The sequence below is a fragment of the Temnothorax nylanderi genome, unplaced genomic scaffold (genome assembly GCF_030848795.1).
Source record: "Temnothorax nylanderi isolate EJ_2023f unplaced genomic scaffold, tnyl_v1.0 TNYL_tig0534_pilon, whole genome shotgun sequence".
Classification (NCBI taxonomy): domain Eukaryota; kingdom Metazoa; phylum Arthropoda; class Insecta; order Hymenoptera; family Formicidae; genus Temnothorax; species Temnothorax nylanderi.
The window spans coordinates 46,044-60,240 of record NW_027249596.1 but is presented as its reverse complement, the minus strand read 5'-3'; the positions used below and the strand labels follow the sequence as shown (position 1 = coordinate 60,240).

Genomic DNA, 14,197 nt, shown 5'->3' with positions numbered 1-14,197 from the left:
TCACCCCAAAAAAAATATTCTGTCATTTAGTGGCTCCCGCTTGATTTGAGAGGATTTTCCTCTGAAATACGGTCTCAAGAAGATATTTTAAAATCTAGAGGAATATCCTCTAACCATGAGACACTAGACTTAAGATTGCAGTCCTCTTAATACTAGAGGACACTGATTTCCGATATTCACCCGGAATAAAAAAAATTATTTATTTCGAAATTTTATTACTATTTTATAACTAAATTTGTTTCTTAAGATGCAGTCTATGATTATAAATATTTTCTCGTATTTGAAAAACACACTTACCTTGGTGGGATTCGAACTCGGGACCTCTGGATCGTGAGCCAACTGCCTTACGTGGTAGACTACTTCTTAATTTGATGTAAGTGTTATATATAGTCTACATATGTCATAACCAGCGCAAATATATAATTTTCCAAAAATCATCTTAAGAAACAAATTCAGTTTAAAAAGAGTAATAAAATTTTGAATTGGATATATGATATAATATTTCTTAATGTCTCGTGTGGTGCAAGTGTGGTGAAAAAGGGAACTTGTCTTTTTAAGTATACTGTTGAAACAACACGCATAAGTTAAAATCAGCTTTAAGTATTACCTTTATAAAAAGTAAATTTAAAGTATATTTATAAGTATTACGTTTGTTAAAAGTAAATTTAAAGTATATTTGCGACTTGCTTATAAAGTTTTTATTGAGGTTAATAACTTAAAGAAAACTTTACGCTCGGCTGTCAGTATACTATTAGTCTACTATTATACTATTAGTATACTATTATTACGGCTAGTATACTTTATAATACTTTAAAATACTTTAAGTAACTTTAAAAAACTTTAAGTAAATTTTCCTAAGGGTATAGTCTACATATGTCATAACCAGCGCAAATATATAATTTTTCGAAAATCATCTTAAGAAACAAATTCAGTTTAAAAAAAATAATAAAATTTTGAATTGGATATATGGTATAATATTTCTTAATGTCTCGTGTGGTGAAAAAGGGAACTTGTCTTTTTAAGTATACTGTTGAAACAACACGCATAAGTTAAAATCAGCTTTAAGTATTACCTTTATAAAAAGTAAAGTTAAAGTATATTTATAAGTATTACGTTTGTTAAAAGTAAATTTAAAGTATATTTGCGACTTGCTTATAAAGTTTTTATTGAGGTTAATAACTTAAAGAAAACTTTACGTTCGGCTGTCAGTATACTATTAGTCTACTATTATTCTATTAGTACACTATTATTACGGCTAGTATACTTTACTAGGTGCGCAACTAAGTTTCCGGGTTTTTTTATCAATAAAAAATGGAAAATTTCAAGAGAAATACAAAAAATGGTTTATTCAAAGTATCGTCCCTCGCTAGCTATACATTTTCGCCATCTCTCTGGCAATACATGAATACCGCGACAATAAAACGACGCGTCTTTGGACCGAAACCATTCATCCAACCAATTTTGCACTTCTTCGAAATTGGTCAAGTGTAGCCCAGCCAAGCCATGCGCCATCGACCGGAACAAGTGATAATCGGAAGGCGCCAGGTCTGGCGAATACGGCGGGTGCGGTAGCAGATCCCATTTCAGCGTTTTGATGGTGTCCTGGACGATGGAACTGCGATGGCACGGAGCGTTGTCGTGCTGCAATATCACTCGTTCGTGTCTCGTGTCCCATTCTGGCCGTTTTTCGAGCAATGTATGGTTTAAATTGATCAGTTGTTGTCGGGAGCGATGCCCATTGACAGTTTCGCCCGGTTTCAGCAGCTCATAGTACACGATTCCTTTCTGGTCCCACCAAAGCGCTTCTTGTCCTCAGTGTCGAAATCGCCACTTCTGAAGCGTTTAAACCAATCTTCACAGGTAGTTTTTGATGGTGCATGTTCGCCGTAGGCCTCCTCAAGCAAACGACGTGCTTCAGCTGCATTTTTTTTTCAAGTTAAAGCAGAAAAACAAAGCTTCCCGCAAATGCTGTTTATTTGGCACAAAACTCGACATCTCCGTTGTTAGAAAAAATATTTTTGCGTTGCGATATGTGTTTATATAACGACTGGTTATTGTTAACAGATGTCCAAGCTATAACTTCAGACAACTTCAGACATGTAAGTCGAGTACATGTGTTATTGGTGCCATCTATGTGTGAAACCCGGAAACTTAGTTGCGCACCTAGTATAATACTTTAAAATACTTTAAGTAACTTTAAAGAACTTTAAGTAAATTTTCCTAAGGGATTTTACAGTCTTTGCTATTTGTAAGTCATTTTACTAATTTTTTTCTTTTTTTTATTAAAAATTTATTTTAGTGCCACGCTTTTGTACCTTGCGAGATGAATTTTCAACCCGAAATTTCATATCGGGTTTTTTCAATAAGCGAGAATAGACTGAAAAGTAATGCACATGTGCTCGATCGAATTGCTCGTAAATGAAAAGATGTATGTTTTCAAAATTTAAAGGAAAGAAAAGAATAAAATTTATCTGTTTTTTTTTTACATGATCGCCTTATAAACCAAATAAATTCTTCCCAGTGAACAATTTTTTTATGCGTAACGCTGTTCGCTTATCTTCACCATCCACGGAAGAGTAAGACACACCTTTTGAGAGGAGAGATGCAAATCCCACAACGGCAGATTCATCAACCTAAATTGAATGTTTTACATCTGTCGCAGCAGGCTTTATTGTCACATGATTTTGAAGCAATTGGCTTCATATTTACAAAATTTTGTTCCGAGGGTCCACCGTGCCTCGAGTAATAATATCAATTCAACACTCTAAACAATGACTAATTTTTATTAAATTGCGTATATTAAATCTAATTAATATAATATGCTTAACTCTATTTAGACATGTACTTTTTGAGAATCATTGAATATGGCAAATTTTTTGCACAATTATTAAGAGTAATTGAACGAACACAACATACTGATGAAGATATTTTAGGATTGTACTGCCGATCGCCGATTGATACGAACATGATTACACGAAATGATTGTGCGACAGGTTTCACCGGAGATACTGCCATGTAAAAAGGTGTGGCGCGTTGTTATGTATCATTGTTGTATTTACAGTTAGGTCTCCGTATTTTTTCCTTGTCAGGATCAAGCTTGGCTTTTCTTGTCTTATTTCCCCTTCACAGTTTCCACACATTCCAATATTGACGTCCTAATCATTAGAATATTGGAAGTTGAAGAACAGGAGGAAGAACATAGAGAAATCAAGATTGACTTAATTCTCGGTAAGGAAACGCATAGCGGAAGCCCGACTGTATGTAGACTGAATGAAGCTTATGTTGTTTGATGAGAAACTTAAATTTCTGTTACGGTCATGCTTAAGAAAAATGAGATATTTAATCGTAGACGATCAGACGAGGTAAAAATTCAATTCGAGACAGGATATCCTGTGTCTAATCTAGTTCTATTTCTACATTATGGCAATTCGGTTAGATACAATGTAAACTTCCTGTTTTGTACATTTCGCGAAGTAAGATCTTTTTTCCATCGTAAACGCGTAATTACTCAATTTCTGAGCGGCACATGTCAGCCATTTCCGCTGGCAAATGTGGTATTATACGAGGTATATCTAAAATTTAGGCACCAGTTAAGCTATCGTTAATTTATTATTACTAAGATATACCTATAGTTCACTATTCTAAAATTAAAGGAGAAAAGGTTGATTTATATACTCCTGCGTGCCAAAACTAAGCGTGATTATAAATTCGAAAAGAAAAACTCGCAATACATAGACCCGACGTTTCGAAATCTGTAAAAGCGTACAGGGTGACATAATTCTCTTCCGAGAACAATTCAGGTAAAAAAAATAGAAATCAATCAATAGAAATAGAAATGAGAAAAAACTATCTGTGATATTAACATTCTCTAATAATGTCACAAAACCGAAACGATAAGTGCGTGTGTCGTGCATTTTTCTCTCCCTAAATGCAGGGTGGCCACGAAATCTCTAACTGAAGGGCTCGGTGTAAAAAAATGAAACAAGTCCATAACTTGGACGTTTTATTTCGAATATGATTTTTGCATCTAAAATGAACCTATCACATTCTTGCGTTCGACGGGGAGATTGCTTATCATTTGGCACTCTTATAATATTATCTACTAATATAATCAGTTTTTATATTTTGAAGAAATACAAAAGAGACGAAGCATTAAATATCTTTAATGCGAATAAATACAAGATAAAGCATTTAAAAAAATAATTAACAATCTTTTAGTGTGTACAAAAAATAAAGTAATTTAGAAAAATAAGAATATATATACATATGTAATTAATTACCCGGTAGATCAATATGCTCTCGGTTGCTCTCATAACCAAATCCTGCGCGCAACACCCATTGTACTCCTTATTGAATGAAAGAAATGCTCAAATATTCAGTATATGGTGAATATGTAGAGCGTATTTGACAAAAATAAAACAAAGGAATTTTATGGCTATCCAGTATAATACATGCAGTAATTTTTGAGCAGCAATGCAGCAAAATTACTTATATACAGTATTTATATTAATAGGGGAGACCGGGGCCTAACCGTCGCCGGGGTTGAAGCGTCAAGTCAAATATCTCGGAACCTGTATATTGTGCGAACTCGCTATTAACATTGTAAACGCTGCTTATGGTACCCATGTGACCAACGGAGTTTCGGCAGGTTATCTGCCGTGTTATGATTTTTACGAGGGCAAACGTGTTTTCGGAAGGTGAAAGTGAAATTTTCTGCGCGTGGAAATTTTGTAATATCTGCAATAATATTTGCTCTCCAAATCTCAAAGTACGTGATTATAAAGAGTAATGCATGCTGAACACGAATCCAGTGTAGTTTTTTCATTATCGTTGATGTCTAATATTTCGTGGGCGATCAAACCTGAAACTTGTGCTTGGGGCCTATCCGTCAGTAAGCACCCGGGATTTATCCGTCAGTCTCGTCACTGTGGCGCGCCGGGCGCACGACTTCGGCTCACGGCGATTTCAGGTTAGGTTTCCCTCGAGCGTGATTCTGTCTTTCCTTGCACGTGCGTCAGTTTGTATAGGAGGGAAATAGTACGCACGTATCGTCGCAAAACGGGTGTTTTGGCCGACCGAAAAGATGGCGGACCGTTGTTTTTGAGATCGCTCGCGCTCACGGCACGTCGGCGAGGTACGGCGAGGCACGGCACGGCTCTGAGATCCCGCGATTTCCGCGCGAGAGTTGACATGCCGCGCGCGCGGTAGATCGTCGTTGTTGGTCGTTGTGTCAGTGACAGTCGCGCGTGCGACCGCATCGTCCAGCGTTCGCCGCATCGTCTCGGCGTCATTGTCGCCGGCGTTGTAGTGGTGGTGGTGTCGGTGGTGGTCATCGTCGTCGTCGTCGTCGTCGTCGTCGTCGTCGTCGTCGTCGTCGTCGTCATCGTCGTCGTCGTGGTGGTCGTGGCCGTCGTCGTCGTCGTCGTCGTCGTCGTCGTCGGCGCGTCGAGGAATCGGCGCGAGGACGCCGTCGAGTCGGTAAAATGGTCGCGCTCCACCGCGAGCTTTTCTAACCCCCCCTGTCGCTATTTATCGCTCCCCCGCGAGAAACGCGGCTTGGTTAGGTTGCTCGAGGGTCCGCGCTGATCCTATGGCACCGGAACGCCGTCACGCGTGTTCCCCGTGGTTGCCCGCGTTGACAATATGACGTGCCGTTGGGGAGTTTACGATTTGGTTAACCTCTGTATTCACGTGCCTAAATTGTTTTATGGAATAAGTAAAACAATTATTTTTTAATAAATTTTTATATTTTTCTCTTAAAAAACAATTATTAAAATGTATCCTATCATTTTTCAGGATTAGATGTATGTATATGTGTTGAAAATGCAGTGTGACGGATAAACCCTGGGGGGGTGACGGTTAAACCCCGGCATTTTTGAGATTTCAATTTTTGCACCGTTGTCGTTTTTGTTCTATACCGGTTAAACAAAGCGACGTAGATAAAAATTTCCTTAATAAATTTTGTAGCTAAAGGTTCACTCTTTACAGTGGTATACCACATTTAACTTCAATTATTTATTTTCTTGTTAAAAATCGGCACCGAAAAAAAACTGACGGTTAAGCCCCGGTCTCCCCTACTCTTAAGCGAAAATATGATAATGTAACGCGCACCTCCGGAACATTAACTGTCGTTAGATTTCTTAGTTACCTAAAAAAAAAAAACGAACAGATAAGTAAAAATTACATATACTGTACATATATAATCAATCGCAGATTTTCATCTGTATATATATTGTAGGGGAGACCGGGGCCTAACCGTCGCCGGGGTTGAACCGTCAAATCAAATATCTCGGAACCTGTATATTGTGCTGTTACGTCCAACCCCGGGATTATGATAAGAAAATCTGGGAAGCGAAGGAAAGGCTAACCAGTGGGGTCGGGGTAAGGAAGGACGTAACTCGAAGCTTAACAATACTGCTCGCAGGTACGCGCTCTGCGGCGCGTGGCGCGAGCCCGAACGCACTTTTATGACTCAGGAAGGGTCAACGTTTGTAGGACGCTAAGACGCCTTCCGTGAGCGGTGCGATCGTCGGTCCTCTTTCGAGTCAAGGAATTTAATCCCTTTAACTCGGGATCGGACCTCGTGCAATTTCGAGAGGGAGATGAGTAGTGAGTTAGGTCTTAGATTATAAATAAATGGAAATTTGTATTTAACATAAATAAAATATTTATTATAAATTTAAGTTAAGTAATCTGTCGATATTACAATAGGTGAGAACTAGGCAAATTAAACGGTAGATTGAAAGCATTTTACAATGGAAGTGTATGTTTAAGGTACATGTGTGTACTTCTCGCGGGTGTTACATAAGTGCGGGGGTGATCGGGCAGAACCTTTTGAGGGGGAATCTATTTGGAAGTGGACATCCTGCCCGCTATTATTACATCGAGATCGGGATTGAATAGCATAATGATTTGATTAGGTGTGTGTGTGGTGTATATGAGTACTTGAAATTTAAGTCGACATTAAGAACTAAATATAAAGAAAAGTTTAGGGAGTGAAAACAGAGGGACAAGAATTTTATGGATTAAAAAAAGAAATGATTGTTAATCTAGGGTGACTATTTCGGGAGGGTTAGGTTCATCGATGTCGATGGTGGAGGCGGTCGAGGGGGTCGGGGATGGTACCCTGTGTTCGACCGGAGGAGGGGGATTGGGTCTAACGGGGAGTATGCGGAAAGGGCGGACGCGGCAAACGGGGCGATAAGGTGCGGGAACGAGGCGAGAGGGTAGGACAACGCGACAGGGTGCGGCAACGGGGCGATTCTCCCGTGATGAACAACAGGGCTCCTCCGTAAACGCTGGTGGAAGCGGTGGAATGGCGAGATGCGGAGGACCGGGGTTATCTTGTTCCTGGGGAAATTCCGATCCTTGGGTTTCGACCTCCTTTCGCGCCCGCTTATGTTGACGACGTCTTTCGTGTCTCGCGGCGTTTCGCGACTGCTCATGGGTGGGACCGGCCGAATCCACTACAAGTTAGCGGATTGTTAATTATTAAAATCCGCCAACTGGGGGGAAGTCACCTCAGGTTTTGGAGATCCAAGGAGTGGCTCGAGTCTACCAACGAGTCAACTAACTCAAACCAATATACCTCGGTCCACCGACGAGTCAGCTAACTCAAAGCAATATACCTCGGTCCACCGACGAGTCAGCTAACTCAAGGCAACATACCTTGGTCCACCGACGGGTCAGCTAACTCAAAGCAACATACCTTGGTCCACCGACGAGTCAGCTAACTCAAAGCAATATACCTCGGTCCACCGACGAGTCAGCTAACTCAAAGCAACATAGCTTGGTCCACCGACGGGTCAGCTAACTCAAAGCAATAGAGAAAGACTATGGCGGATCTACCGATAGATCGGCTAATTCGGAAGTAATAGGGTTAAAAATAGTTGAAGGTTTTAACTGAGAGACTTCCCTAACCCGTGAATATATAAACGAAGGGGAGCCGATATATATACGGGTGTGTGTGTACAGGACTTACTTTTTGATGAAACAGGTGTATGGGTATATATGGATCTCTGTCGGGGCTGGTGCTGACCGCAGGTCTCGCCTAGTCGCTAGTGAGGGTGGTTCGTGATTCGTGACACTTAGCGCGCACAGAATTTACTCGCAATTCTTTTAGGATGCCGAACAACAAAATCGTCTTTAATATTTAACGAAAACTGGGATGAGTATATGAACTCAGAAGTGAATTGTCTCGTGCCGGATCGGAAGTGCCAGTAAGTGCTTAAAGTCGCGATTTTTATAGGAAAGTTCCAAGGGTGGAAAGGGTGGATTTCCTTGTGGGAGGTGTCTGGTCTTCGTTTTGGGACTTTTGGTTGGTGGGATTCTTCTAATTTTTATCTAGGGGGTTTTCTATTGGGCGAGACGTTTCTCACCCAAGACCCAGATCTTAAGTTTTCGCCTATCCTAGAAAGCTAGAGACGGTTATCGATTTTTCCGGTTTTCCATTGGTGAGTCCCCTCGTAAGACCCCCACCGTCCTATCGGGGGTGCAACTCATCGCTTCTCCCAGTGTCGCATGACGCATTTGTTTTCGACTATTGCCGATTTTCCCTTTATTAGGGGTCCTTATTTATCTCGCGACCCTGTTCCTATGTTAACAGACGATCCATACCTCTCGATCTTAAGTGCAAACAGAAACTTCCACCATGTGTATTTTAGAACACGTGTTAGGCTTTGTTTCTGTTTGTCGGAAACATCGTACGAGCAAACCTCGCTCGATGCAATAAAGATTTTTACCAATTTTATCTGCGACTAAGGCCCTTTTCGCGCGTCATGTCGCCGGGTGGGCCAGACAACTGATAGAATTCGTCTGGGAGGTCGCTTTTAGTTCCTCAAGCAAATAGGCAGTTTGATCGTAAAAAAAAAGGAATGCGAGGAGATCAAACCTCGCTTGCCGATCGATAACCGTCTGCGCTTAGTTTACTTATCTTAAACCTAGGGCTATCTTAGGTACCTAAGAATTCTCGCGAAAAAGGGGAATCGTGGAGTCTGCAGGACGTAACACCCCCCGTCTTAGACAAATGTTGGGGTGTATAACACAACATTTGCAGACTAATTGATTGAGAAACGATTTCCGTTTTTCTGTTTAGAGAAGGAGGAAAGAAAAAAAAAGGCGACCTCCATAAATCCGTCCTTTATTCTTTCGTCCTTCTAGGTTATGCTGTTGCCTGTATGTGCATGTATCAGATTGTTAGACCAAAGATTTTAGAGGATGATAATTCTGATTACATGCACATTCAAACGCAAGAGAAATATTTAATGTATACGCATATATATTTTCCTACTTATTTTGATAATGTCTTAATGCTATTCGTAACGCGCAAGATTTCGGTTTGTGTGAGGCTGTCTTTCCTTCCTTTAATGGGGCAATAATGGTGCCATTACTAGCTAGAATGGGTTGTCCACGTGGCTGTCGTCCGTCCCGAGGCGTCCCCTTTTTTTGTGGCAGTTTTTCAACTGACCCATGCGGTAGCCCCAAAACTACCTGTGTTTTTTTTGTGTGCCTTGCTGGCTTGCTGACAATTTTTAATATATTTGTGACATATCGCAGGTTTAACTTGCCATTTAATTATAGCTGGATTGCTATATACCCGTCTGGTTCGGCATGGTATCCTTATGGATTAGATCGCCGAGGACGACGAGGGGCTAGCTGGTTTTCATCTAGCAGCCGTTTTGTATAGCAATGGTGGCAAGTTACAATAAATAGATGAAATTCTCGAACGGAATAATTCATCGGGCTGCCGTTGGTAATCGGTATATATATATATTTTATTATTATTATTATTATTATTATTAGATAATTCAAGGAGGGGAATGTGCCGGAACCTCGTACTTAATTGACAGTCAGGTGGCTTTTATTTTTATGCTACTTGTATTTATTTATTTATTTATTTTTTGTTGTTGTTGTAAGTATATACCACTTAGAAGGAAAGCATCCTCACACTATTGTTTAAAACTACCTACGCAATTATATTTATTTTAAAATCTTAGGAAGAAGGAATCGTAGTAAGATTATAGAAGGTAAGAAAATTAAAGGGATACTTGCATGTCAAAACTTATTTATAGTCTAGGATACAACGTAAAATACAAATAAAATTTGTTCAAATTTTAGAGTTGAGATTATGAGATAAAGATTATGATAGTGAAGGTCAAAACATAAGATAATAAAATAGAATAAAAAAAAGAACAAAACTTATTACGATTTGTGGAACTAGAACTACGGTTAAGATAATAAATGTTGTGAGTTTTAGCAAGATATTTGCAATAGCCGATTTCCATCGGTCGATAATTTAATCGATCTTAAGATTTAGATACCGAAAGGTTCACATTTGTGTGCATCTTTTGGTTTTCAGAAAGAGGAAAGAAATAGGCGACCTCCAAAACCCCTTCCTTAATTCTTTCGTCTTTCTTTTACAGAGTGAGAGTTAATATAATATAATACATTTTTTTTTGTTTTTTTTTGTTTCTCCTTCTTCTTTATTCCTTCGTGAGGTATGTAATTGTAATAAAATCCTTTTATCTTATTGGAAGTATATTTAATATTATTATGAATAATAAAAATCTTTGCAATTGAAGAAAATAAAGAGAAGGGAATATCGTTATTGCCTGCGCAAGACCATTTTCACATATAAGGTAACTCGTAATGTTTATGATTTTACTATTAGTTACTAAAGAGATACTAAAATGGTAAGGTATACACGCATATAAATACGTTAAACTTAAGGCAAGAGGGTGTATGCGATTTGAGATTTCAGAAAGGAATGTACTCGCATATGCACATATACATTATCCATTTATGCGTATTCGCACTTACATAATCTTATACAACAAAATACATATACGTACATTTCTTCCTCTCTCTTTCCACATACATATACATATGTTTCCTTCCTTTTTATTTTATTTTATTTACTTTTATTTTATTATATATATATATATATATATATATATATATATATATATGTATTCGCATACATGTATATATGTGTGTGTAAAATTATAATACTAAGGAGAAGTCGTGGGAGTATAAGACAATAGTGTGTTTGTGACTTAAGATTATAGAAAGAAAAAACTATATTTATATACGCATACATATATGTGTAAAATCTAAAGAGAAATATATGCAAGGCCTTATTCGTGATTTACGTATATAAAATTTAATCATACATATATAAAAAAAAATTATTTTTTTTTTCTTTCTTTCTTAATATATATATATATATTTTTTTTTTTTTCCTCCGAAATGCTGGGTGCCGCACATCCCATCCGTATTAGCAGCCCCTCGAGATCACGTATCTCGTCTTCGCCTTCGGGTTCTGGGCTGAAGCTGACGAGTGTAGCTTCGTCTCCGAATTTCGTCGCCTTGCGGATCTTTAGCCATCCGCTCCGTCTTTCTATGAGAAGTTTGACTAGTCCATTGACCCTACGGGACCACCTCTTTTTTGTCCCTACAGGCTGGATGTTTGCAATCCCGCAACGGATTGCCTGCCATTCGAGGTCACGGAATCTGTCTTCTAATATATAGATTTCGTGTATGGGCCTCTGGACAACGCGCCCCCAGTCTCGTAAGGCGATTGAGACGATGCTGTCCTTGTCGATTCGGAGTACTATCCCCCTTTGCCACTGCCTCCCTTCGTGGATGGCGATCGCCTCGCCTGGATGTACATGGTCAGGCCGCTCGTGTAGAAGATGGCCTCTCCGCGTCATCCTTCGCGTCAGGTCATCTATGAGATCGTCAAGATCCTCCCGTGCCTTTTCGATGTGGACCCAGAAGGAAACAGGCGAGTCCACCTTGATGACTTTGATCTTCAGCGGCCCGCGGGTTAATAGCCGGGTGTTGATATGCTGGATTTCCATGTCTACAAAGGAATGTTGTTGTTTGATTTCTTGCATGACGTAGCATGCGGTTCAAAGTGGCAGAGTTGATGCAAGGGGTAGAGAAGTTTAATTTAGTTTAATATTAAGTCTCTTGCATGTCGTAGCATGCGATTCAAAGAGGCAAGGTTGATCCAGAGGATGGAGAAGTTTATTTAGTTTGTTATTTTTATTAGCCTTTAAGTTCAAAAGTGTAGGTGGGAGTTTCTTTCAAAGGGAGGAGAGGATAGGTGTGTTCGGATTTTTCGTTAATTGGCTCGACAGGTCGTACATTTGCCTGCCATTCGAGATCATGGAGTGGCGCGCTAGCTGATGTTTTTTGTTCCGGATCGTCTTTCGGAGCCGGGGCACTGACATTTGTGGTTTTAGGCCTTCTTTGTCCCAGATGTAATAAAAGGTGAGTTAACGAGTCCCATATTGCTCCTATTAGATATATCGACCACCCATATACTGTATGAAGAGCATATCCATGCACAAGTGTATCTAATATTAATTTAATGGCTCTTATAAAAAGATATATTCCAAGCAGGCCAGCGCTAATATTGCCAAAGATTAAAAATTTGCTCCAGAAATTTTCCCAGGCTGAGAGTGCAATTTTTTCGATCGAAACCTCGTCGATTAGGTTGGCGAAGGAGCCTTCACTCAGCACGGTTGATTCTCCCATTACTCCTCTTGCTACGGTGTTAAGGACAGCGGGTCTCTCGGCGGGAAACATTATGTGGTCCTTTAGATCTTCCAGATCCTTTTGTGTGTATATGCCGCTGGTAGCGAGTGCTCCAGGGCTAGTGTACTTCCAGGTAGTTTTGGTCATGGGTTTTATGACCGTAGGTGCTAGTGTTTCTATTGGCCTTGGCGTAATTTTATACCAAGAGTCTCCCAAAAGATACATAGGAGGTGCGAAAGAGTTACAATTAATTTGTGTTCCTTGCCGTAGTAGTACGTGCGTTTGAGGCGTTAGGAAGGAGGTCTTGTTATTAAACATTACTGGGAGTTGCTCGTAACATTCTTGGGTGTGGACTAATTTTACCTCGACTGGAACGCATTTTATTATGTGGATTACTTCGCCTGCTAGGAGGGCCATATATCCAGGTCCCTTCATAAAATGATAGGCGAAGATGTCGGGAGATTGTGTAGCTATTGCTAAAGCGTTTTGCAACATTTTTAACTCAAGGTTACATTGTTGTAGTAAGATGTTCCTGTACAGTTGATTAATCTGGTTACGGATGTGCTTTTCTACGTAAACGAATTTCGAATTCATGTAAGTAAAAAGGTCGAGATTTTCTACACGGCCGGTTCGTTTAGCAATGTCCATTTCAGGTGAGGTTTCCCAAATTACTAATTTTGGGTGCTCCGTTCGAATGAGCGAATATCCACACGCTAAGTCTTTCCCGGTGCTGGTTAAAGCAAAGACTGTATCGTCTGCATTCACAGTATAAGCGGTTTGAGAGTGCTCGTTTACGTTATCGATTACCTTTTCCGCGTAACCTCTATATAAGATGCTATATGAAGTGAATTTACAGGAGTCATTAGGTATGGGCTCCCAAAAGGTATTTCCTCCTTCTATGTCGGTGCATCTGGCGGTACTAAAATCACAGGCCACTCCTGATCTAAGATGTATACGGTTAGTGCTTAGTTTAACGTTAGCGAAGTAATCTTGCAGGGTGATTGTGACAGTTGCCTGTACGAGAACATTTGTCCATGTTCCGTAAAGGTCTGAATAGGATCCTCCAGAACATTTTCCGTCGGCGTCCACAACGCCAGTTAGGATCGCCGGGCGACTGGTGGTCTGGTTAGATTTTAGTGTCACTATGTATGTTCCTTTAAATTCGAGAGTTCCATAATAATGCATTCGTATGCAGGCCTCCCTGGTCACTTCGTGTATATATGCATATTTTCCATTTAGAACGTCCGAATTATGAGAAAACATTCCACATTTCCGGATCGTACGATCGATTTCTACCTTGCATTGTATCACTTTTACAGATTCGAATTCGTTGAGCTGCAATAATTGTATGAAGACTTGGCTAGAATTGACCTTTGGTAGTGGAATATCGCAATCTTCAACGTTTATTAGTGATAAAGTCGTTAAGTTTGTAGTTGGAGAAGTACAGTCATATCCTATTATTCCGTAAGTTTGGCGTATCCATATGGTTATTATTAATATTGCGGTTATTCCTTTAGTCCAGGGATCCATCTGAAATGTTATTAATTGTTTGTTTATTTGAATTATTTAATATTTATTGTTTAAATATACTTTAGTATGGGAGATTTACATTATTTGTTTATTTCTTTATTTGTTTATTTCTTTATTTGTTTAT

At 39.5% G+C, this 14,197-nt stretch overlaps 1 protein-coding gene across 1 annotated transcript; it reads right to left on the bottom strand.

Annotated features, from left to right (window-relative positions):
- Positions 1–11,110: 11,110 nt before the first annotated feature.
- Positions 11,111–13,918, bottom strand: LOC139783727 (uncharacterized). The gene has a single exon (XM_071722865.1). It carries the CDS (start codon positions 13,804–13,806, stop codon positions 12,052–12,054), a length of 1,755 nt encoding a protein of 584 aa, XP_071578966.1. The 5' UTR covers positions 13,807–13,918; the 3' UTR covers positions 11,111–12,051.
- Between the last annotated feature and the right edge of the window lie 279 nt (positions 13,919–14,197).